General features: G+C 44.4%; 1 protein-coding gene across 1 annotated transcript in view; it reads left to right on the forward strand.

Annotated features, from left to right (window-relative positions):
- trpm2 (transient receptor potential cation channel, subfamily M, member 2) overlaps positions 1 to 27,389 on the forward strand; it is a gene marked incomplete at both ends in the record, with an annotated part of 128,178 nt that overhangs the window by 100,435 nt on the left and 354 nt on the right. The window contains 8 exons of the mRNA XM_084314042.1: positions 518 to 605; positions 1,758 to 1,912; positions 2,034 to 2,098; positions 2,884 to 2,913; positions 3,030 to 3,116; positions 3,369 to 3,447; positions 4,014 to 4,115; positions 4,674 to 4,790. Coding sequence (XP_084170168.1) covers positions 518 to 605; positions 1,758 to 1,912; positions 2,034 to 2,098; positions 2,884 to 2,913; positions 3,030 to 3,116; positions 3,369 to 3,447; positions 4,014 to 4,115; positions 4,674 to 4,790 — 723 coding nt within the window. The remainder of the gene's footprint in view (positions 1 to 517; positions 606 to 1,757; positions 1,913 to 2,033; positions 2,099 to 2,883; positions 2,914 to 3,029; positions 3,117 to 3,368; positions 3,448 to 4,013; positions 4,116 to 4,673; positions 4,791 to 27,389) is intronic.

The following is a 27,389-nucleotide window of genomic DNA, read 5'->3' on the forward strand; positions in this document are numbered from 1 at the left end:
GCTGTTATACATTTTATTATAAAAAAAGAAATTGGCCAATATCAGATTCCAGTTTGAACCGGTCACACTCCATAACTGAACCGAATGCGGAAATTAACAATAATGAAGACCAGACCTGTATCTGATTTAGGACCACATATTAAAGTAGGCCCAAATCTGAATTTAAAAGATTCAAGCCACTTTAGCCAACAATATCATAGGTTGATGTTCTTTTTTTTTTCTTTTTTGTGTCCATTTGTACACATTTAGCCTATTTTAGGTCCAGATGTACCTACTGTACGAAAACACCGCTCATCGTTCTACAGAACATAAACAGTCAGTCACGCGTACAGTCAGTGACAAGTGTTTGACCCAATTGACCTGTCTCAAACCCTGCCCCTTTTCTTGATCCTCCAATCACAACTGTCGCTTACCTCGGACAAACCAAGTTTGTCCGAGGTAAGCGACAGTTGTGATTGGAGGATCAAGAAAAGGGGCAGGGTTTTGAGACAGGTCCATTTCTGTGGTTTCTCATCAGGTTTCCCAGTCGACCAAAGCCCTGCAGTGGATTATGGACAACCTCAGATCTCACGGTCACACGGCTGAAGAGGGGGTACCAGTACTGAGTCAGTCCCTGAAAAGTCCACTTGCATTACTGCTTTACATACAGATAAGATAAGATGTTCCTTTATTGATCGCCTTGGGGAAATTCGGGCATCATAGCAGCATGGGGAGGGGGGAGGGGAGGTACAGGTATGGGCAGGGTAATAGTAGAAGACATAAATATAGCCAATACTATACTACTATACTAATACTATACTAACTATAGTAAAGATAAAGGAACAGTGTGTAAACAATATAAATAACTCTGAATCTAAGAATATGAGAAAGTAAACAATGTAATCAAAGGCCTGTATGCCCTATCAGTTATATTGAATCTGAATATATACTATTGAGTACATTTAAAAAAAAAAATTACATTACTGGTATATTCTATATAAGTACAATGCTTAAAGGTAAGCGCCTGAAACATGGAGACAGATGTCAACTTTAATTTAATTTCATTAACCTTTATTTAACCAGGTTAGACCCATTGAGATTAAAATCTCTTTTCTAAGAGCGATCAGGTCAAGAATGGTAGCAGTACAGTAGTTTCATACAGCACACACACACACACACACACACACACACACACACACACACACACACACACACACACACACACACACACACACACACACACACACACACACACACACACACACACACACACACACACACACACACATAAACACACTCTCACACACACACACACACACACACACACACCACCCAGAATGGCTTTATAGATAAAAACATACAATTAAATACTAAGCCAATGTATTGACCGAGCAGGCCAATTGACTTTGGAATACAATATACAATGATGATTGAGGGCTTTAACAAACCTTAAAGCGCCATAATATACAGTATCCAACACATGGAGACAATGGACTGATGCATTCATGTATAACAGATCACCATAGTCAAGAACCAGCAAGAACATCATCATCTGACATCAAGAGAAAAACAAGACTTGTTTCTCAAATAAAAACCTAACTTCTTTCAGACTCTGTATACTGTATGAGCTTCAAAAGATATTCAAAATGAAAAATCCTAAGTATTTGTATGTGGTGACTGCCTACATTTTTATTCAGCCCATGTTTATCTTTTTTCTTTGCACACAAATGTTACACGATGACCATGGTTGCCATAATCTCTATTCTTCCCACTGCCAGCATCCATTTCAAAGTCTGAAAGCGAGTCTTGTGAGACGAAGGGACAGGAGACGGACAGAGAGACGGCCGGGTTTCACGTCAACGCTCGCCAGTTCCATTACCCAGACTGCAATGTCACCCGCTTTCCTGTGCCAGAGGAAAAGGTGCCCTGGGAGGTGCCTGACTTTAATTACCTCAGCCTGCAGCCACATCCTCGTTAGGTGACCATTCTGTAACATGGCGATGGTTTATTGGATGCAATAAACAATTTATTCTCTTTTATTTATTTATTTTCAGGTGAGCTTTACCTCGTATATGCCCCCCTTTTACATTTCTGAGGAGGGTGAAGATCAGACCGATAGGTATGTTTTTATTTATAAAAAAATTCTGGCCCACATGAACAGACGTTTGGGGCATTGTTGAGTAACAATGAATCCTTGTTGCTAAAATGTATATAATGAAGCAAAGATCTCATCCATCTCACAGCATGCCTATCCTCACCTGTCTGTACTTACTGTCATGGCTAGGTGTATTGAACCCAATATGCAGACAATGAGAAGTGGCAGACGGGTCTTGTTAAAACCCAGCACGGGTTTATTTAATTAGAAAAGGAGTAGTCAGGTATCCAGGCAGGAATCGAGTGACACGGTGGAGATTCTCGTACAGTCCTGGGGCGTGCACGGGACAGGATAGTCAGTACATACACCTGATTAGCACTACACTCAGTAGTACTAATTAGTATATTTGTACCCAGTTTAATCACCTGTGGATTGTATATTACTATTGCACTTTACTGTTACATTTGCACTCTGGTTGGAGGCCAAACTTCTTTTTGTTGTACTGTACTTGTGCTGTATGATGACAATACATTTGAATCGAATCTAATCATATCAATGTGAGACACAGTACACTGTACCTGCCTAGGCTGTACAATAAGTGGAATAACTCATTTTTGCACACATTATCACAACTTTCAGGGGCATTCTTGCCCCCAGCCCCAGCTAATTCCCTACCCTGCTACACTAAGCAGTGTAAGCACCCATACTGGATGGTCCTAATACAGTATCTAAGTACTCTGATTGTACACCGTGCTCCTATAAGGCACTGCAATCTGCCCTAAATCTCAGCTTTCTTTCCCATCACACAGATCAGAGTCGGAGGCCTTAGATAACTACAGGTACAGTATACCAGAGGAGATACCTGAGAACTAAAATACCAATTACAGTAACCTTACCAGCGTGTCTTGATATCTAATATGGCCCGTGTTTACCACGACGACCTGCGCTGTTATAGAAACCCTGAGGGGAGGACGGGCATCAGGGGGAGAGGTGCACTCGTCTGCCTGGGTGCCAATTTAATAGTGGACCCTGTTCTCACACGGTAAGATCTCTAGTATCCACACATACAGACTTACCACTTTACACCTTACAGTATATCTTTTTTGTGTTTATTTATTATTGCGCAATTACCCTTTTCTTTCTCTTTAGTTTTTTTTGAATGTGAAGAAACTCCTTTCTTGCTTAATTATATTGAAAGGTACAATATTAATTAAGGTTCACTTACTTATTGACCTACTAATGTTATGTAGCACTGCGGTGCATAATATATAAGCCTTTGTGGGTGTGTTTTTAGTTGGCGAGACAGTGAGCGTTCTGCCTTGGAGTTCCTAGCTGTTTGGGATGACAGTGAAGGAGCATGGGCTTTACCTGGGGTGAGTCCAGCTAATTCTTCATTTTGATTTTTATAATTTTTTAGCTGCGACCAGCAGCTCTATAGGTCAGTCGGTTGACCCACACAAATTCCCCCACCTTCTAGCGGCCACGCGTTTCACCCTAGGAGACTGAAATTGGGCATGGAGGTCAAGTGTGTGTGTGTCTTCATGCCAATTGGCTTTAACCTCTAGACCAGTGGTTTTCAAACCCCCATTTGAAAATAATGTTGGTTGATACAGTATATATTTAGTCCAGAGTGGCAAGTGGGACGATGAAACATAACAGTGAAACATATGATCAGAGTAGTTATTCCCATACATTATCTTATTGAGCTAACTTCTAATAAATTAAATATTAGTGAAAGTAAACTATTACCAATTTTCCTGGGGACCCCCCCTCCCCCCATGGACCCCACATTGAGAACTACCAGTCTAGGCTTCCTCGGCTAGAACTGTATAAACTACTGTGCTATAGCAACAATGCCTTAAAATACATTTTTAAAAGGGTTATGGTGAGAACTAGTATTGTATTAATAATTAATAATGATTTGAAACATTTCTTTCAGGGTCCTGTCCAATCTGACGAGGTCCTACCAGTGAGACTTGAGACAATCATGGGAAAACCACTCTATGATAAACTAGAATCACTGGTAGAAGAGAGGACTCAGGTAAACTTGTTCAACACTGGCTGGATTATCACTGGCCTTCTTGCTCAATATAAATACATCATGTTTTAATAATCATGAGGGTTTCCTGTCTCTATATCATTGGTTCTCAACTGGCATGTCTTGAAGTCAGTTCAGGGGTGCCTTGAGATTATTACATTTCTACATTAAAATACTATGCCTATACCAGCCTATAATCACATTCTTTCCCAATCAAAGTGAATCGATTATGCTCCTTGACCGCCAGCCGCTTATATTTCGCTCATCATTCTATACTTTTTATGACATTTTCAAGTAGAATAGAGGCCTTGCATGGAATGTTTGTGTAGTTCTCTATCTTCCAACATGGCTTCCTGTAACCATTGGTCAATGCCTACCTTCTATGCAGTGGTAGAGTTGGTAAAACACTGGAAAAGCACAATCATTTTGTATTCTTGTGTCAAGTGAGCCATCATGGTATCAAACGGGTTGATAATCACTGCTCCATGTCACCTCTAGAACTAGTGCCACTGAAGATACCTACAGTATGAACCTGAGGTGCTGGATGCTGTGTTGTTTCAGGTGTCTAAGGGTTATGTGGACGACAGCAGGAACACGGACCATGCCTGGGTGGAAACAACTGTCCTGAACATTCACCTGGACAGGAGGGGCCTGCTTATGGCTGATATCAACCGTGTGGTGAGAACTTCATCACGTTAGATTTAAATTTAGATTAGATTCAAATGTATTGTCTCAGGTCTTTCTCAGGTCCGTGTGCAGCCGGCTATTGCAGAAGTTTTACCAGTCTGTGGTTGCCAGTGTCCTCTTCTTCACTGTTGTATGCTGGGGGGCATGAACTCAAGAGACACTAACAAACTGAACAAGGTGGTGAGGAAGGCTAGCTCTGTAGTGGGAGTCAACCTGAACAAGGTGGTGAGGAAGGCTAGCTCTGTAGTGGGAGTCAACCTGAACAAGGTGGTGAGGAAGGCTAGCTCTGTAGTGGGAGTCAACCTGAACAAGGAGGTGAGGAAGGCTAGCTCTGTAGTGGGAGTCAACCTGAACAAGGTGGTGAGGAAGGCTAGTGAAGGAAAATGGGCTTCTAAAGGAAAAGCAGACGAGGCTGGTCTTAATTATTATCGATAGAAGTTTATTCAACTTAAAGCATTGGTTTAAGAGTACAGAACAGAATTAATACAGAACCAAATTGATATAGAACCGGCGCCGGCAAAGAAGGAGGAAGAGAGAGAGGTCCCTCCCCTTACATTGACATTTATAGACATTCTAGAACAGTTGATCACATGACAACATGACATTAAACAGGCGTATCCTCTCCCTAACATCATACGATATCATCTATCATGACCCAAAATGCTTCTGCACGGGATGTCATTATACCTCTGTTTGGTGTAGACAAACACAGCCCTCCACAGAGGCCTGTTAAAGTTAATATATTACCGAGTACTGTGGGAGGGCTGAGATCGATCGTAATGATGTAATTCTGATCTCATATGATATAGAAACTATACATTTTCTACTACATTCCCCCCGTTGGGGCTGCCACCAGTCCCACCTATAGACAACCAAGAAAATGTAAACGTAAGTAATTTGAGTAAAAGTTAAAAATTAAAAAAAATTATAAAAAAAAATTATAATAATAATAAATAAAGAATTTAAATTAAATAAATTCGACCCCAACTAAGAACTTCCTGGAATAGAGTATTATCCTAAGAAAAAGAAAGAAAAGAAATACATAGCATAACCTCACCACCATCCTACTTCCACATTCCCATCTTGCTCCCGCCATCTTTTATGACCTATAGCCATAACCACTCTGTCCCACCAAGGATCTGTCCCTGGTGGGTTCATAGACACTTACTGAATATTTCTACACTTCCAGCAGTCTGCTGAAACACTTTCCTCCACCAACTTTGCTATTCCTCTCACTTACCGTGCACCGAGACATACGTTGTTGATTGAGAGTGAATATCACAGCTTCAGACTAATTCACAGACCCACCAATATGTGTATGTCCGTATCAAGAACGAATGTCTCAGAACCTACAATTGTGTTAAGAAACCTCCCGTCTCATCACATTTATTATATATATAGGAGAGAAAAAATGTAAACTCTGTGTGAGAAGGGTAAAACTCAACTCATTGTAATCTTGTCGGTAATTCCCACTTTCAATCCACTCTGATCACCTATGGTGTATGACTGAGTACATTTCCTGAGTCTAACCATGGTTCAGCCAACATTCAATACACTGGGTTATGCAAAGAAAAAAGGGTCATAGAAACATAGTTATCTTATATGAATGCAACGACAACAACTGTGAACACATTATAATCGCCTGATTATAACAACACTTTTTATTAATGTCCCACTCTGTCTCTTGTCCAGTCCACCGTCCACGACTCAGCCTGCCATCTTCTCGCCATGCGCTTTCCTGATGCCCCCCATCCCAGTACCAATCAGGCTCGAATCCTGCTTAGCTTCTGAGATAGGATGAGACCGGGCGTGTCCAGGTTGTTATGGCCGTAAGCCAGTCCTCTGTAAGCAAGAAGAGTTGATTGATTGATTGATTGAAAACTTTATTAACAGATTGCAGAATGGGTACAATACAGTACAGCTCAATACACACAATTGTTAAGGGGATGCAGACCAGAGAAAGACTTTCGTCTTGTTTACATCAGGGTCCCCATGAGTCTGTTGGGATCTTCATCCTTCAGCTCCGGGAACCCCCTGCGACGTCCATTGTCCTCCAACACGTCTCAGCATGGCCCAATGCAACCTCCAAGAGGAAAGTTTCAATTAGAATTTCCCACAATATCTAAATTTGGTTCTTAACCAACACCCATGACAGACAACATTTGACCAGCATCTTCCCCCATTTACTATACCAATACAAACAGTAGTTTTATTAAACCCCCAAATGTAATGCTTTGTCCATATGCCCAGACTATTGTCCTAATGACTTACCCATGGCACTAAGTCCTCTGGATGTATAACTAATAGCTCTCAACATGCTCACAGCATGTGTTTATTTACTCAGTGTCACAGGGCTCCCAATTATCTTGGCATGATGATAATAGGAATTATGCTTGATTCTGGACTACATTCCTGCGGATGATAATTTTTTTTGAAATGGCTATATTAGATTATACAATGCATTTAAAAGAAGAATAATGACACAAAACTCTTCAAATTGTATATTCCCCGGAACCCATCCAAAACACATGAATTTCACAACTGGCAGATAATGTATATGCAGGAATCCGTGGATACTGCCAGTGGAGGCTTTACATATATTATGCACACATTGGATGTCATTTCCTTCATATTGCCCCCACAGTACCTGCTAACATCTGCCCACTTCCCCATACTGACTCCATCATATTCCTATATCAGAGCCGCCATGATCATCCTTATTGTCCTCAGACTGGAGTACCACAAGGCTGCGTCTTCTGCTCATCCGTGTACATTAATGACTTAATTAGTCACCAGGACTATTGCAAAATGATCAATTTGTGGATAATGTGGCCCTGATTGGCCCTCTTTTCGAGGACTAAGACTAGTTATAGAGCTGTAATTGACCACTTTTTAACCGATGCTTCTGAAAACTCATCGATTTCTGATACCGAAAATATGGTAATTTCATCCTTGCACCATGGTGCCATTGAAGGTCATGCAGTATCACATTTTATGATATTCATATTTATTAGGCATATGTTTTGTTTGCCTTTACTGGTTTGTTCATATCTAGGCTTTTGTTGCTCTTTTGTGCAAAACAACTCCCCTCGAGGAACAAATACATTTACATCTCATCATTTACATACATAGTGATATGCTCATGTGGTGAACATGCTGGCAAAGTTGCCCTAAATGGGTTGGCACAGGTGTTATTGCATTGCACTTAGCTTCAAGGTGCTGGCCTTCGTGTCAACGGCAGACGACTCGAACTTCCGTCCATCTCATTACCCCCGCGATCCCTCAGAACCTCCACAGTCTCTGTCTCCTCCCTTCTGCTTGTCCTGCTCCGTCTTCCTGACAGGCTGACACAGAACAAATATGCTTATACCATTGGCTTACACCCCACAGGGTAATCTTGTTGACCAATAACTTTTATTAACAACAACTGCCCTTGTCTCTGTCTTGAACGTCCGTTGGCGCTCCAGGCGATGCTGAGTCGTGGTTCCTGTGGCCTGGACTGTCGTCAGAGCAGGTTGCATCACTGGCCTCCATACCTTTTATGTCACTCACTCCTTCAAAAGGTTGACAGAATGACAGTCATTAAAAATCAATCAAGACTCAAGAGGTTTTGTCCTAGTGACTCATTCTGCGCTCGCTTTGCAATTGCTCATGCAAAGGTCCTTTGCAGCGCGGACCTTAAGCTGCGATGCTGTGTTAAATTAGCGTTTTTGTTAGTTTGCTGGGATATCTTATAGCAGGTAGTAAGCATTTTAGTAAGCATTTACAGGTTAGTTTCTTTGTTTGCACCGGTTTTTCTTGGTCCTAGCATGACCCATTTCCTAATTATTACTAATTTTTACGGGGTACCCCTCTTACAGTGTTTCCAGCCCTGTAAAACCTGTGAAGTAAGACATGGTTAATAATTTACAGATGCCAGAATAATCTCTGCTTTCTCCACCGCCCATCAACTCATTGGGAGAAAACAATTAACTTCTCATGGCCCATTCATTCCGTCTGTCATGGTCAGTCAAATACACTTTTGTCAGTCTATTAATTAATTAATCACACTCCTGGTCATCTCTGGTTCACCTGAAATAGATATAAACAGTAGTTAATCAAATGTTCCATATTCCTTCAGCCTCACCTACTGTATATCAGTGGAGGCTGCTGACCAAATTTTTAGGTGAAGCACAAATTATTATATTATATATTAAATTATATTTTTTAAACATCCCCAACGCTGCAACACCCCCATTTCTCCCAGGTGTCAGGCTCCTCATTCGCCTCCATTCATTTTGGGGACCATGTTTAAATATCATCCTTCTGAAGTATAAACAAACTATACTGCTGTGACGATTTCAATAAAACAGACCTTTCTGAGTCAATGGTATGCAGTGGTGTTGCGCAATATGTCGGGCCCCCCCGCAGGGCAGACCACTCCCCTAAATCAAACCAAGCAGACCATGGCTCGGCGGCCCGATCAAACCAAGCAGACCATGGCTCGGCGGCCCGATCAAACCAAGCAGACCATGGCTCGGCGGCCCGATCAAACCAAGCTGACCATGTACAGTATACAGTGGCTAATATACTATCAATACTACTATTGAATATACATACACTATTCATTTCATTTACACTATACATTTCATCAAACCAGCATGTCATGTCTCCCTTAACTGTCGGTGAAAAGAGGGAGAACTACAATGACCAGAATGCCTGGCAATGTTTACTTCCTCCTCCACAGAGGCACTAGTCACTAGATCTGATCAGTGCAACGTACGCTAGCCTAGCCACAAGCTAGCCGCAAACATTCATTCATTTAGGCAGCACCACTAACACAGTGCACATAAATATTATCTGCAGGCTGCATTAGCAGCCAGCAGCCAACGTGATACATTACATTGTGTTTATATGTGACATAGCCAAGTTAACAACGTTTCATTCCCTTATTCAAGTCTCTAAACAATTCGACTAGCTAACGTTATCCATTAGCAAAGAACGCTAGCCTAGCCACAAGCTAGCGGCAACATTCATTCATTTACACTAACACAGTGCACATAAATATTATCTGCAGGCTGCATTAGCAGCCAGCAGCCAACGTGATACATTACATTGTGTTTATAATGTGACATAGCCAAGTTAACAACGTTGCAATCCCTTAATTAAGTCTCTAAACAATTCGGCTAGCTAACGTTAGCCATTAGCAAAGAACGCTAGCCTAGCCACAAGCTAGCGGCAACATTCATTCATTTACACTAACACAGTGCACATAAATATTATCTGCAGGCTGCATTAGCAGCCAGCAGCCAACGTGATACATTACATTGTGTTTATGTGTGACATAGGTTGAAGGTTGAAGGTTTTTATTTAGACACAAAACATATACAGATTATTACTCTATTATACATTTTGTCAAGGATAGGAACGAAAAAGGCGCAGTGACTTATTTACATCGTTGTCCTTGGATGTCAAGGATGCTAGAAACAGACACATACAACTCATTACAGGAAATTAATCACAATTATTACATTTGCATAGTAATAATGGCACAACCCTAAATTTATACAAACAAAGCACATTTGTTGTTACAATGTTCCTCTAGCCGAGAGTCCGTGTGTTTAAGGAAGCACCCTCAGGGGAGGGGATTTGGGGGTTGGGAGGGAGGGCGGAGAGTGGGGGGTGGGGGGGGTAAAGCTACAGTTGCCGCTTAAGGATAGGGTATTGGCTTAGGACTTGGGCGAATGAGACAGTCAAAGGTCCCTCCCCTCCAGTCCGTGCACATCGCCAGGTGTACACGTGGTAGGGAGGTTTGGGTGAGGATCAGGTGCGGGGGGGGGGGGGCCTGCCATCCATCTTATCTTCATCACATAGCCAAGTTAACAACGTTGCAATCCCTTAATCAAGTCTACTACAAGTATGTATTGTTCTCTAAACAGTTAGCTAACGTTAGCATCCAGGCTAATCAGGCTTTCGTTTTACAGACACTACAACTTACTTTTTTCTGATCCAGGTGCATAAGTCCACTTCTTCATGTTGCTCAGTTGCTGGTTTATACTTCGGTCCTAATGTTGGCGCAAAGTTTAATTTAGCCTACTGTGTGTTGTTACAGCTGTACTGTAAACTACTAGCTACAAGTTAGCTTGCCTTCACTGTCCAAGATGGCACGTTCACGTCAACTACAACTACCATGGCCGCCTAGTTATAGTTGAAAGTGGGGGTGCAAGTTTTTTTTACATTTAATGAACACCTGTATGTGCAATTTCCTGCAATATAGAGCCTTCAATCTTGACCAAAATAAAGCTGCTCTTTTCACTATAAAACTCAGTTTATATTGCAGTATGATAGCTATAATAATAATAACTTCACTGCGAGGGCTCTTTTAGCTAACGCTAGCTAGGCACGTATGATAGCCAATTACTATTATAATAATAATAATAATAATAACTTTCCCATCCTCCCAAAGCCCCTCCAGCCCCGTTCACATCCGCAGCACCAACAACAACAACAACAACTAATTGACGCTATCAATAGCCCCAGTGAGCGCGGCGGCTGAATGAATGAAAACTTTATTTAACAGATTGCAGAATGGGTACAATACAGTACGGCTCAATACACACAATTGTTAAGGGGATGCAGACCAGAGAAAGACGTTTGTCTTGTTTACATCAGGGTCCCCTTTCGTGACTGTGCTGCACCGAGTGAATCCACAGTCACTTGCTCCTCAATGGGAAACCAACCTAGATTTACCATGAAGGACTGGTTCTGGCCGAACCGTTCGTTATACAAGTATCACAGAGACATTACAAAGGTGCTCACAGTTGCACGAGGGGTTCGCACAGAGATACGGGATGGTTTGAAAGCTCGGCGTTGCTAATAAATATTTTTAATATTTTTTTTATAAACTGCTCAAAGCGGCATTATTTCCGCCGTTGGGTGATCACAGCGCCTGCGCACCATCCTGTATCTCTGGATTCACTCGGTGCAGCAGCGCCGAGGCTCACCATACGAGAAATATTCAGTTTCAATCTGTTTGCGCATTTAGTATACAGTCACAGTGTTCGACTTACGTGATGATTTGCTCCATTTTGATGTAAACGCCGAAGAATAATCCTCACGAGTCACAATGTTATCCAATATCCAGCCTGAATTTTTCAAACGCTTTCGAAAAAGCCGCCTCCCCCAACATGTCGTATACGTCATGCCGACGAACCGTGGCCCGTGGGCACTGGATCAAACCATTAAAGTGGGGGGGTCACACAATCTTTGGAAACTTAAAAACGTGCTATTAAGTGTCATTGCGTATTATTAATTTGATTGAAATTACGTAGTTATGGTTCGATAAGATTTATATATTGGGGGGGATATTTATATCATATGATATGATCAAAAAGTGAGGGAGCAAAGAGACAAGCTTGCTCCCCCAAGTTCAATAGTCCTGGAGCCCGTGCATCGTCTGCTCCGTTAAGTGGGCGCCTATGACAACTACACTAGTCTTCAACTGAGATAAAAAAATATATATATCATCCAGTGCACAACAATAAGTGAACAAGTGAATAAAGATCTTAAAATATGAATGATTATATTAGGCAAATTAATGTTCTTCTTCAGGCAAAATGCACACATGAGATGATGGAACACAACTTTGACTAGAACACTGACGCCAGCCCAGCTGCAGTTCTGCATGTATTTTACCAGGCAGACTCTGATTGGATTTGCAAGGCTGCCAATCATTCAACCTCCGTGTATTGGATGTCAAGGGCTGTCAATCATTAAATCCTCCATTCAATGGCAAGAGTTTAACTGCACAGTCCGTGCTTAGATGAAGTTAATAGCCTATTTTGATTGGCTGTTATTTATTATTTATTTAACAATGGGTCAACCTGTGCAGATATTCTGCACGAATAATTACTGCAGGCAATACTGCAGTGCAGGCCTGCTCAGAGCTGTCAATTTTGGCAATTTTTGAAGAAAATTCACTGGCATTTTTTTTTACAGAGGAAAACATTTATAATAAAAAAATAATAATAATAATTAAAGAAAAAATATATATAGGTATATGTAAATTAATAATAATTATGAATTATGAGTGAATTTGTATTTCACGTGTTGGCATAGAGAAACCTCCACTGCTGTATATTCATAACATTATATCCATTCACATTCTCCCCCCCACAAAATGACCCCATCAATAGGTCAAATTGTGTAATGTGACAAGTCCCTCTGACGCTTCTAATCCCAATTTGGAAAATCGACTCCCCCCAACACACCCTCATCAAACTAACTGCATATGGATTCAGAACTACAGCTGGATAAAAACTATCTATGTAATAGACAGCAATGTATTGTGTTCAATGGTACCCTGTCCAACTCTATGAATGAATGAATGACCTTTATTTATATAGCACCCTTCACAGCACGAATGCACAGGGTGCTTTACACTACAGCTTAATATAAAAACACAATAAAACAAAATCAGAAATAAATGACAACAACAACAGACAGTAGTTAAAAACAGTGAAACCAGATAGAAAAAGTAGAATAAAATAATTTGGATAAAATCATGAGTCACTAATTAAAACAAAACTAGGAACAGTGAGGACAAGAAAAAGTGCCTGGGGAGCTCCAGTAGCTCACCACGTACCGCGAGTGCTATTTCAGCGCCGTGGACAACCGCGCTCGCACGGATCTGGGGCTGAGCGCGTTCGAATCCCGGACGGCAGCCGTGCCTTTCCCAGAGTGTCTTCCCCCCCATCTGAACCCTTTCAGCCTGCTTCTGTCGGTCGAACTTGACCAAGTATGAGTGCGATGAAAAAGCGATAACCGCTAAAAAGAACCAGCTGACTGGTCAAAGTTTAAAAAAAAAAAAAAAAAGTGCCTATGTGTGACCAAAGGCCTGTCTGAACAAATGTGTTTTTAGTTGTTTTCTAAAAGAGTTTTCATAGGGGGCCGTTCGCAGGTCCAGGGGGAGAGCGTTCCAGAGCCTTGGTGCCGTCACCTCGAAGGCTCGATCACCCCTTGTTTTCAGCCTGGACCTGGGAACCACCAGGAGGTGCTGATCCCTACAGTGTGGAATTCCACAGGGAAACTACCTGGGGCCAGTCTTCTGTGTCATTTTTACAAATGCTTTGCCATGGGTATTAGAAAATACATGTATGGTTATGTACGCCGATGATACTACAACGTATGCATCATCAGACAAGACAGAAGAACTTAATGAAGTCCTTCAGAGATAATTGAACTTAGTGTCCACTTGGGTGTCTGAAAACAGGCTGAAGTTAAACATTCTCAAAAACAAAGAGCCTAATATTGGGATCCAAGCATGCTATAAGAAAAACGTGAAGCCAAGTATATCTTTAGACGGAACAGCTATTGAGTCATTAGTTCTTTCTCACCTTGACTACTGTCCAGCTGTCTGGTCTAATGCCTCAAGATAAGAGCTCAATAAAATCCAGCTCACTCAGAACAGAGCGGCTTGTCTAGCCCTGAACTGCTCAATGAGAAACAGTGTGGAGGTGATGCACACCAAGCTGTCGTGGTTGAAGGTGGAAGACAGACTGGATTGCAGCCTGATCTTGTTCATGAGGAATATATATATTGCAAGAGAACCTATCTGTTTGCCTTCACAGCTAACATGTACACCTGATCGACATAAGTATAATACTAGGCATGCCTATAGGGAAACGTTCACACTGCTACTACCAAACCCCAATGCAGCAAAGAAAACTGTGTTATATAGAGCCATGTCATATTGGAATAAACTGCCAGTACACCAGTAAGATAAGCTTTTAAAAAAATCTGAAAAGAGCATTTGAGAGAAAACTAAATTATTTTATATTAAAGAAAAACACAGATACTATAGTTCACACTGTAAAGATATGACTGTCCGAGAGACCAATCCATCCTACTGCATTTTCTGTGATCTGATACTCTGTTTGTGTGTGGACCCCAGGAAGACTAACTGCTGCTGCGGTGATGACTAATGGGGATCCGTGATAAAGATAAAGTGTATGCTTGCAGCCTTTAATTCAACAAACAAAAACGTATGTGTTGTTAAAAATGCGTAATATATACACCAGTCATGTGTGTATATGCCAACCCCTGTCCCACCATTGAGAAGGACAGCTGAGGGATAATGTTATCGGCCGCCGTGCTATACACCCCCTCCCCCCTGTTGATAAGATAAGACATTCCTCTATTGATCCCCCTGTGGAAACAATGTTTATCATCTAGTTATTAGTTATGGCTGACTTGAAAAATTCCCCAATTGCTGCAGCAAGCTCTGTCCCCTTACCTGTTAAGACAAAAGAAAGGGAAACAAACAAGATTCTCTATTAAACCCACTGTTTGTCTGATTGTACATCATAAAAAAAAGAAAGAAAGGTCCAGTGATGCCAATAATCTCATGTTGTGGCAGCAGCAGGGACGACGACAACAACTTCATAACCTAGTTACTTTCAAAGCAACCAAGTTACCTTGATAATCAAGTAATCAGTAAAGTAACTAGGTTACTCTTTAAAGGAGTAATCAGTAATCAGATACATTTTACAAGTAACCTGTGGCATCACTGTAAAGGACTATACTTTCCAAATAGTGCATCAATATTGACCTACGAACAGGACTTCTTGTACATGTAAAATCTCCCTTCTACTAATAAGCATACCTTGAAGACTCCCAACAGGAGCACTCATTCAAGGGTTTTACGCACCTCACCCTGCGCTCTGCATCTGTCAACAAGTTCTCAACCAGTCAATCAATCATTCGTGAGCCAAGTTTCTGCCAGTTAGTCAGAGGGGGGGGTTCCAATTCTGGTCAATGGGCCAATCCCACGTTGCACTTTGGTTCTGCAAAACGGTAACTCTATTTTATCTGTTTCCCCTGATAACCGATAACTGTTTGTGTTTGTGTACTTCTAAAATGATCCATCATAAGATGATTCATCGTTAAGTGTGTGTTAGTTCAGTGTGTCTCTGTGTCACTTATAACTGGGTTTTACACCATGCGTCACAATATCTGCATTTCAAACTAGGTCATAGACCTTCTGTGAACACGAGTGGACCGCGGAAAGGAAACCACAAATATAATTCCCCATATTTAAACTTATTAAACCATACCATACCTCCTTTAGTTATTTCATAGTATAAGGGCCTAACTTGATTAAACAATAAATCTATAAAGCCCTGAGGCCTGAAACCGGCTAGAACATACGTTGACGCGTCTGTGCCTCATGAAGGCTACTCGTCTGATCCAAAAATAGAGTTGTCCTTTAATGTTTCTTTAAATATATATATTATTAAATAATCTCATTTATCCATGTCAACACAGTCCCTCCAACCCCCTGATTACTGTAAGGCTTGGTATTCCTGGTATTTTTTGTTGATCGGCCCTTTAATACAAATATATATAGACTATTTTAACTGCAAATGCTTGAAGATCTTCTATTATTTATCGACCCACGGTGATTCGTGCCAAAACAGTTTCTATTCTGCCATACACAATCACGAGGGAGCCATGTTATACAGAGAGAGAGAGAGAGAGAGAGAGAGAGAGAGAGAGAGAGAGAGAGAAAGAGAGAGAGAGAGAGAGAGAGAGAGAGAGAGAGAGAGAGAGAGAGAGAGAGAGAGAGAGAGAGAGAGAGAGAGAGAGAGAGAGAGAGAGAGAGAGAGAGAGAGAGAGAGAGAGAGAGAGAGAGAGAGAGAGAGAGAGAGAGAGAGAGAGAGAGCGCCGTTACATGGAGAAATCACAGCACTCGACAGAAATCAGAAATTTACTTTCTCCTGCTGCCTATACTCAATCTCCTCCTCCTCATCCTGCAAAGTCTTCTATCTCTCCTTCCCCTGCAGTCAACTTCTTATCTGTGGCATCGTTGTACGCTGTGGGTATCTTTGGATAGAGGGGGTGGGCGCTCAGCTTGGGGTATGTTGTGCCTGATCTCAGGGAGGTCCCTGGGTCTGTTTCCTTACAGTCACCTCTTATCTCCAATCTGCCCACAGGTAGCTGCGTGATATAAGGTGGAGGTGCTGTCTTCCCTACTTCCTTCTCCCTCTGATTGTTTGCCAAAACGATCTGCCTGTATGCCTTCCCCCTGTCTGTGAAAAGCTTCAATATTTACAACTCCTCTGACCTCTTTTTTAGTCTCGCTTTGCTTGTCTGGCCTGCTTTATGGTTACGAATAATAACCTTCATTTCATCGCCCAGGTAAAGGTCAAACGTGCCTCCGGGACGCCATCTTGTCCCAGAGTTCTTTGTGCATTTGTCCTCTGCTGTGAACCTAGCCGCCATCCTGTTTATTTCAGCTGGTGGGCCGGCCCTATTTAGCTCAAACAGTTATGACAAGTTTGTGTGTGTGTGTGTGTGTGTGTGTGTGTGTGTGTGTGTGTGTAGTCATCTTTGTGTGTGTGTCATCAATGTATGGTGCGAACTTGTGTGTGTCCGTGTTGCAATGTATGTGTGTGTACTGTGTGTATGTCTATATGTGTATATTGTGTGTGTGGTTGTGTGTGTGTGTATCTGTGTATCCTGTGTGTGTCTGTGTGTGTGTGATTGTGTCTAACCACCAGGTATCAGTGAGACCCAGTTACGTGGACAAACTTTTAACATACAAACAAAATCAACAAACTACCGATCAGCAGCCAAATGCTGTCAATTATTGGCCCTATCTCGTATCCTTATCACAATATGGTTGGACTCTACTGCTTGAGTAAACAATGTTTTGAAATTGGCACAACGCCCAGAATTGTGTCGGTGGTGGGGGCTAATGGTTACAGAAGCGCCGGAAGGTCGCTGGTTCGATTCCTGCCGCTGAAGTGCCCTTGTGCAAAGCACTTAACCCCCAATTGATCCAGTGGAGCTGCTCAGTGGCCAACGGTGTCAGACTGTGGTTGTACTGGGCAGCTCCCAGGTATGAATATACATGTTATTCTTCTATTAGTTAAGAAACGGAGTATAGGCTTTACCTGGTAGGCGTCTTGTATCGGACTTGTGATTTCCCACAGTCGCCTGGGGCCATTCCCTTATTCAACAACAAAAAAAGTTTCCAGTTTACATCAGATCAATTAATAACTATTCGACTAACCGACGTTTTCATCTAAGACACTAAACTGTATTTAATTTCTGTCTCCAGCAGAGACACACAACAGTGCAGTGCAGCTGCTCTATGATCCCTGATTAAAGAATCGAAACAGCTCCTTCATTCTATGTTCGTTCTATGGTAAGCAACCCAAACCAAAAAAAAACCTAACTGTTCTATGGTCACTCGTTAAGTGACCCAAGCAGCTGGTTTGTTAGATTGATTTGTTCTATGGTAAGCAACCCAAACAAAAAAACCCTAACTGTTCTATGGTCACTATAATATTTCACAGATTGCTCGGGATAGCTACTGCCGTACACATAATATTTCACAGATTGCTCGGGATAGCTACTGCCGTACACATAATATTACAAACTCATAGTTAAGTCTGTCGTATAGAAATATCACAAACAACCCTCAGTTAAATCTGTCTTATCACAAACAACTCTCAGTTAAGTCTGCCGTAAAGAAATATCACAAACAACTCGTATAGTTAAGTCTGCCGTATAGAAATATCACAAACAACTCGTATAGTTAAGTCTGCCGTATAGAAATATCACAAACAACTCTCAGTTAAATCTGTCTTATCACAAACAACTCTCAGTTAATCTGCCGTATAGAAGAGAGAAATGGTGGGGGGGGTGGTAGAGAGTAAAGGTTTACCAAGGGAGGTAGAGGGAAAGAGATAGAGAACAGTAGAGATAGAAGGATATACAAAAAAAGAAAGTAATGCTTAAACCAAGAATCAGATCAATTGCCTTTCAAATGTAAATTTGGCATTTTTTTTTAAAGGATACATTTTTAGTGCCAGCCCCGCATCGTCTCCATTCTTTACATGTTCTTTTTAGCTGCCAAACTGAGCTAGTCAGTCGGCCAGGCTCAGCTGCTCTCCCGCAGAATTTCTCAGCAGACAATTTCTTCTAAAAGCCAAGCGCTTACCTAGGGTTGTCGACCTGTCTGCCGATTTTTCTGCGAGAGAGTTCTCCGCGAGCCGGACCGGCCGAGGAGCCCAGGACAACAGCCAGGTCAGGGGTCACCAAAATGAAGGAGAATGGGCTTCTAAAGGAAAAGCAGACGCGGCTAGTCTTAATTATTATCGATAGAAGTTTATTCAACTTAAAGCATTGGTTTAAGAGTACAGAACAGAATTAATACAGAACCAAATTGATATAGAACCGGCGCCGGCAAAGAAGGAGGAAGAGAGAGAGGTCCCTCCCCTTACATTGACATTTATAGACATTCTAGAACAGTTGATCACATGACAACATGACAGGTTTAAACAGGCGTATCCTCTCCCTAACATCATACGATATCATCTATCATGACCCAAAATGCTTCTGCACGGGATGTCATTATACCTCTGTTTGGTGTAGACAAACACAGCCCTCCACAAAGGCCTGTTAAAGTTAATATATTACAGAGTACTGTGGGAGGGCTGAGATCGATCGTAATGATGTAATTCTGATCTCATATGATATAGAAACTATACATTTTCTACTACACTAGCTCTGTAGTGGGAGTCAAACTGAACAAGGTGGTGAGGAAGGCTAGCTCTGTAGTGGGAGTCAACCTGAACAAGGTGGTGAGGAAGGCTAGCTCTGTAGTGGGAGTCAACCTGAACAAGGTGGTGACTGAGGAAGGCTAGCTCTGTAGTGGGAGTCAACCTGAACAAGGTGGTGAGGAAGGCTAGCTCTGTAGTGGGAGTCAACCTGAACAAGGTGGTGACTGAGGAAGGCTAGCTCTGTAGTGGGAGTCAACCTGAACAAGGTGGTGACTGAGGAAGGCTAGCTCAGTAGTGGGAGTCAAACTGAACAAGGTGGTGAGGAAGGCTAGCTCAGTAGTGGGAGTCAAACTGAACAAGGTGGTGAGGAAGGCTAGCTCTGTAGTTGGAGTCAAACTAAACAAGCTGGTGAGGAAGGCTAGCTCTGTAGTGGGAGTCAAACTAAACAAGCTGGTGAGGATGGCTAGCTCTGTAGTGGGAGTCGAACTGGTCAAACTAGAGGTGGTGGCCGAGAGGAGGATGAGGAAAAAGTTGGATGCTAATTATACTGGAAAACCCCTCTCACCTCCTCTATGTATTATTATGTACAGTGATACAGGTATAAAGACATTATGGTAGTAACTCATACTGGCCAGCGGTATAACTAGTAGGTAAGGAATATGTAGATATCGATATAGTATCTACAGGTATGTAAAAAGGATGCAGGTACAGTATATAGACAGATAAACATATATATACAGTAAATATAGATATATAAATATGGTGTAGTTTCAAGTTTCTTTAATAGTTGTCATACAGAAGTACAGAATACTTTTATACAAAATGCTTTTTACTGTTACGCTCCAGAGACTGTGCAAGACAAGATAAGTATGAAATAAAATAACATAGTATAGCATGTAAATTAGAAGTAAAAAAATGAGGTCACAGTGTTCAGTATAGACATATGTACAATGTTCGATGCAGAATAGACGTAACTGAGTTACCATATAATATACAATACTATGCAGTGTACTAGTATACAATACTATATAGTGCAAGGCAGAAATGGGATGAGGTGCAATTTAGGTACAATTTACAGTAGGTGTACGAGTTGTAGTGCAAATCCTTTATCAATAAATATAAAGTGTGTTTGTGTGATCTAAAGTGTGGAGAGTGGGTGCTGCAGTGTGTTGTTTGTTTAAGTGAGTGTGTGCGTGTGGGTGTGTGTGCTGTGTGCATTTGATGGTTGTTGCATAGTGTTTATTGTTCGTTTAGCAGCCTGATGGCCTGGGGATAGAAGCTTCTTCTGAGTCTTTCTGTGCTCGCCTTAAGACTCCGGTATCGCTTGCCTGACTGCAGCAGTTCAAAGAGGCAGTTGTTCGGGTGGCTCGAGTCCTTAATAATTCTCTCTGTGTATACAGCATTGTTGTACATGCTAGCATACAGAGTTATATGGGTAGACTATATTTTGAGGTAGGTAGTTCTATTTCGTTATGGATCTCGCTCAGCATCATACTTGCACTGTACTTCACTTCGTGCATGTGCACTGAATAAAAAATTCCACCATGTACCTTTACATCCCAACATTCGTCTGGCCACACCCCCATCCGCTTACCTTCATAAGCAGGTGTGTGGTCACCTACTCGCCTCCTTCTTCACTTTCACCACAAGGAAGTGCCTTCGGAGATCCCCACTTGACGAGGTTGTTAGCTGAAGAAAGTTGAGACGTGTTTACATTGTGCTTATTTTTTTCTTCTCTCATAAATATTCGATAGAAAAATCTAAGTCATAATGTCTACTTTGGAGAGTCGCAGAGCCACTCTCCACCAGCGGTTCTCCATTTCCGCCTCCGTCGTGCGTCCTGGTGCGGGGCTGTTGCCTCTCTCGTGGTTGACAGCCACGCCCGGTAGGCGTCCGATGGGTAGTTTGCCTCTCCAAGGAGCTGGTGCACCGGTGCCGTCGCCTCTGCGATGGCCTGGTCGTAGCTCTGGTTCCTCTGCTTCCGGGGAATCGTCCGCTGTTGAGCGGCCGGTTCCTTTGGTTCCGGAGGATTTGAGACGCAAACTTTTTGCGTCTGCTCGCTCCCGTCGCAAGATGGTGGCTTGCAGACGCGAACGGCCTGGGTTTGGTGAATTGCTGGAGCCCAGTGAGGATGCGTCGGTCTCTACCTGCCCGATGGAAACAGAGGATTACATGGTAGAGGCAGACGGGTTCTTATTTGAAGGCCCGGTAGAGACAGGTATCCCGCCCATCCAGGTAACACTGGAGGGGGGTGAAATGTCTCCTTGGGGCGCCTTGTTTGAAGATGTCGGGGAAGACCCTCGGACTCGTCGGCAGGATGCCCTACTATCAGCCACATCAGAATGTGGCTCCTTGACCAGTCGAAGCCTGCTGCATGTGAGGGATGCGGGCTCGGTGGAGGAAAGTCTGCAGGGGGAACTGCGGGCTTTGTTTCCCGAGCTTATGGCGGTGGCGGCCGCTGCAAACGGCGTGCCGCTGCCGCAGCCACTGCCTGTTCCTGTCCCTGATGATCTAATAGGTCATCTCTGGCAACGTCGCCTGGTGAGAGGGGTGGACGTTGTCTACCCATTTTTCCCCTCAATGGGGGCCTATGTTCGTCGGGGCCAGGTGGTATCCCACATCATGGGCCTCACCCCCGCCTACGTACCAGTTACGCGGGTGGCGGGTTTGGTCGACGGTATGAGAGAGGGCGTGCCACGGCTTGATAGGCCGATGGCCGTGCTCCTCTGTCCGGAGGTGGTGTGGGAGCCGTTATGCAAGCCGGTTCCTCAAGGAAAATCGGCGAGGCGGTTGGCTTACTGGAGCAACCAGTCATTTATCGCCGGAACACAATCTTTAGTCGCTGCGTCTAACATCGCACAGCTGGCAAGATTCGTGTCCGGGGTATTGACGGGCGGCATGGAGCTGAGTGATGAACAACATGACCAGCTCACCCAGGCGGCAGGAGCTATCCTGCATCTGACTCAGCTGCAGGCCATAGCCGCTGGGAAATTGCGCGCCCTGGCGACTCTGAACCAGTGCCACCTTTGGCTGGAGCAGGCCCGTGTACCGGAGAAGAAAAGAAGTCCTCTTCTGACGGCACCCCTCTCCGATGCTGGACTGTTCGGGATGGCCCTGCAATTGATGACCTCAATGTGCAGAGAAATGGCAGAGGAGCGATCCGTGCTCCAACCCCATTTTCCCCCTCCCGACATCGCCGGTGGAGTCAGACGGCTACCACGTCGTCGAGCTTCCTCCGCCGTGGCTGCTACTGCCTCCACCGCCACTGCTGGCCCATCGAAGAAGGCCAGGAGGAGAGACGGCGCCGCTGCTGCAGCCAGCCCATCTGCGCCTGGAGGAGATGGTAGGGATCGCCGTGACCAGCCACCGATTGTCTACCGTCCCTCCGGGGCTTCCCGGGGTGGCAAATCCCGAGCGGCTCGAGGCGGCAGGCGCCGCTAGGCCCAGTGACTTTTTTCCCCTGTGGTCCCCTCTGTTAATCCCCTCCCCGGCCTCTCATATAATTTGAATTTGTTCGAAAATAAAAAGTCCCCTCTAAAGGGGGACTGTATTTTTTGTTAACAAACTGTGTGTTTCTTCACCAAAACATATGATGAGGTTGCAAAGTCTTAATCTTGACTAGTATACATTGATAGAAGGGTTGCGTTCGTGTTATGAGCTTAAGCAAGGTCTGCAGCCTACACTCGGTTATAGAAAGGTTTCTACCTCGGCCTGACACTTCACATGCAGGTAGAGGCTAGTTGTATGGTCTGTTGCTTACACAAGAAGTAATGTTGAGCTACAACACTGTTGTGTTAGTTGCAGTAATGCTCGTATACACACGTTCCACGGCCCAGCCGTTCGCTCTCTCTATCAGTGTTTTTTTCTATGTACAACATGGAATGCGGGTGTAGGATTCACACACACACGCGACTTGGTTTTGTTGTAAACCCTGTTCACAGTTATCTGTGGGTAGCGTGCATTGTATTAGCTTGAGCTATTCATTAGCATTCTACCAAAGGTTTCATATGCTACAGTTGTTATTGTGTGTAGGGGGAAGGGTTTGTGAGGGGGTGCCGAATAAACCCCTCCTTCCCACTTCTGATTGGTCAGGGGGGTTTTCTCATCTCCTGTTAGGCCAGTCGGGGCCAAGCCGTTAGGCGTCTTGGTAGGGAAGAGGGGGGGGAAAGGGTTGCCCTGACTCCGCTCCTATTAAAAACAGGCGTTGAGTGTTGGGTTTCCCCCGTCATGGCATACGTCACTACGCACGTTGCTATGACGATGGCTTCCGTGAGTTAGATCTTTACGTACGATCTGTTGTGTCAAAGTGTCGGGATAGAGCGTAGGACTTACGGGTCCACTACGCTCGATTTTATGTGTAACTTGAGTCAGTTGGTCACATGACTCGTAGTTACCATGGCTTTTTCATTCTACGACTCACATGGGAAGGCTCTCTGGGGAATTTCGGTCTAAGTCCTCTGTGATAGGGGTGACTGGATGTAAAAATGTAAACAGTTTTTACCCTCGGCTGTGTAAAATGGGATTCATGTCGGTTGGTGCTTCCTTCTTTTTTAATAAAAAGAGTTGGAGTATAGGAAGCGCCACACCCCTCTTGTCGTTTCCCCTGGGCGCCTTGGGGATTCACTGAAAGGTCTAAATAGCCTGTTCATTGATGTGGTTGTGTCCCGACGCACGCTTAGTGCTAGCTCGGGGTGTTCTGTTAAGGATCATGCGGGTAGCTAGTACGCCTTGGTTGCTTGTGGTTAAAACAGCGTTTTTATAAAGCAACTGGGATGGAGGTTTTTTCCTCTTCCGACAACCTCGACGGATTCTCGTTCATATCTGGGGGATGATAACGGAATGGATCTGAACATATGAGAGGGGTCTCACGCCCTTGGGGTGGGCCACCGAGCGCGGTTCGCACCGGCCTGTCTGGGTGGCGCCCTCTTTTCATGTTTTAGATCAACACGCATATCTGCCCCTTCTCCTGGAGTAGGCATGTCGGCGTGGTTAGGGCACGGGACTGGTTCTGGTCGCGCTGGTCCAGGTTAGTTAACCCGTTTGTCCGCCGGGGATGCAGATCTGCTGTTCTGGTACCCTGAGGGACTTGGGCATTTTCGGGGGTAAAAATGCCGGGTCGGCCTGGGGTGTCACAAGGTTAGGCGTTATAGAGACCCTTGTTGGGTACTCTTTTGTACCTGGCACTATCATAAGGGGCTGGTTCTCTTTTTCTTCGCTCCTCTCTCACGCATGGCGGAGGGAGGGCTGTCGGGGTGGTCTTCTGGACCTCCTCTAGTAAACCTGTGTGCGTCCCGAGCCGCCGGGTCCGGTCCGAAGTAAAGTTTCGTTGATACCGTAGACCTGGGATAACCCTTTTTTCTTGAGGGGTTATAGGAACAACCACCGCATCTGGTAACGACAGGGTGGTTGGTTCCCTGGTGTGTTGGAGCAGAGTCAACTCCCGGGTTACCCGGTTGAGTGTGCCCCTGCACGTTCATGACGTCTGCCAATCATGTCAGCCTTCTCTGCCTCAACCCCTCTGGGTGTTTTTTTTTTAATGGAGGCTTTGTCATGGTGATCAACAACGCCAGCATACGCCCCTTCCGCCGGGGCGGCTGTTTTCAGCTGACTCCTTTGGCGCCTGTCTCGTCCGCAGTGCTCCAGGCTCAGGTTACAGCCTGTTGCCTGGTTTCCCCGGTGCGCTGCCTGCTTCCGTTGGTTGACCTTTTTTGTGTGCTTACGGCCATGCTGACTGCCTGTTCTGCAGGGTCAGTGTGCCAGGCGGTGTGCTATTGGGGGGAAAGGGCTCGCTCTTGGAGGGGCCTTATCCGAATACGCTGGCGATGTGGGGGGCGGTGTCACTAAGTGACCACCTGGTGGGGTCTTGATGCCTGGCGTCATTGACCTCTCCGGGCCCCCGTTTTCCAGGGGATCCAGTCCCTTCAGTGGGTCTGGGTCTTCCTTCGCGCTCCGCTGCTACGGCCTTGCCACGGGTTTGGGTTTGCTCTTGACCCCATGATTCTGGGGGCAGTAACGAGGTTGTTCCTTCCGTTCGTTCCCGGGTGGCATGTGGGTTGTGCGTGTGTGTAGTCGTGGGGTCAAGCCACGGTCTGCTCACCCTGTGCGTTGAGTTGCTTGAGTGCCTCTTCGCACGGTCGGATCCGTCTCCCTCCCGTAAGCCTCCAATAGGGAGGGTATCCTCCATTAGGGAGGGTCGGGGGGCTCGGTCCTCCCCGATCTGATGGTTGTGGGGGGCCTCAGCGGGGTACATTTGTCGGGCTATGGCTCTCGCTCAGCCTCCCTTGTGCAAGTATGATGCTGAGCGAGATCCATAACGAAATAGAACGTTAGGTTATGTCTATAACCAAGTTCTATGAGTTATGGTGACGCTCAGCATCAGACGCCGCTGCGGCCCTTGTGGTGAAAGTTTGGGAAGGAGGCGAGTAGGTGACCACAGACCTGCTTATGAAGGTAAGCGGATGGGGGTGTGGCCAGACGAATGTTGGGATGTAAAGATACATGGTGGAATTTTTTATTCAGTGCACGTGCACGAAGTGAAGTACAGTGCAAGTATGATGCTGAGCGTCACCATAACTCATAGAACTTGGTTATAGACATAACCTAACATTATGATTACAGTGTAAAACAGTTGTAGAAAGTGGAGGCAGTAGGCATATACATTGAGCCTGAACATGCCCGGACAGAGAGAGAGAGAGCATATTGATCTGTGGGGATGAACAGACTCATTCCACAGGTAATTAAGCAGAGTGTGTGAGGTAGAAGAAGACGTTTGCAGCATTAACAGGAAGGCAAGCAACGTATCGTTATAGAGAGCCGGACGGCTAATTAGATACAACCATAATATTGTCGAGCCACTATTGGCACAGTATAGTGACTTATGTAAGCGAAGTAACGTTGAGAGACTTATAGTTGAACCCAGCGGCGTTCTGGATCTAACTACCTATTGAAGACTCCATGCGGGTTAGCCTAAGTACAAAGGGGCTAACTAGCTATCACCCATGCCAACGGGCTTTTGGACTAATAGCTATTAATCCTGCCATCGGGCGCTAGGAATACAAGGACCCGGTCCGTACGAGACCCTCTTCCCCAGCGACGACAGGATTATCCCACGTTTGTCTGCAGTTCTCTGGAGTCGGAGCTCCAGAGAGAATTACCGTCTCCATCCACCATCTTGCTTTTCCCTGTGCTGCTTCGCTCCGCCTCACTCCATTCAGAGAATCAACGGTCGAGTACCAGTAGTCTAGGACTATCGTTACCTCTGACATTGTTGCATCGACATTAACGTATTAAAGGAGATCTGCGTTCTATATAATATGTATGTTATGCTATTAACATTAAAGTGATTGTTCAACTTGGTTTCACTGTCCCCTCGCAGTTAATGAAGTGTCCGCCATTTTGTGTACCTATAATGTCTGGCTAATTAATACTCTTTAGTAGTGGTTCAATCTAACATATCAATACAGTCCGGGTTGTGTAGCCCCTTAGCTACAGCATTCATTATGTTTGGAGTCTGTTTGAAGTTTGGGTATCTTACCCACCCCAGCCTACTAGAGCCTGGCACGTCCCCCACAAGATTACTCCTGTCCATTCCCTCTCCTGTCCCGTCCTGCTCCTGTCCCATCCTGCTCCTGTCCCATCCTGCTCCTGTCCCATCCTGCTCCAGTCCCGTCCTGCTCCTGTCCCGTCCTGCTCCTGTCCCATCCTGCTCCTGTCCCATCCTGCTCCTGTCCCGTCCTGCTCCTGTCCCGTCCTGCTCCTGTCCCATCCTGCTCCTGTCCCATCCTGTCCCGTCCTGCTCCTGTGACTCTGTCAACTCCCAATCCCGTTCCTGGTGTTTTGTAAAGGAGTAGGCGACTCATCAAAGAGAAGCAGGCTATTCTTGGTCCTCGCTCCACAATCGTGGAACGAACTTCCCACCACAGTCAGGACAGCTGAAACTTGCCCAATTTTCCACTGTCCACTAAGAAACACACTTCTACAATCAATATCTGACATTTTAAAAGAAATAAGAAAACACTAACCTTCGCAGGCATGTCTGAAA

The sequence above is a fragment of the Notolepis coatsorum genome (genome assembly GCF_963971535.1).
Source record: "Notolepis coatsorum genome assembly, chromosome: 5".
NCBI lineage: Eukaryota > Metazoa > Chordata > Actinopteri > Aulopiformes > Paralepididae > Notolepis > Notolepis coatsorum.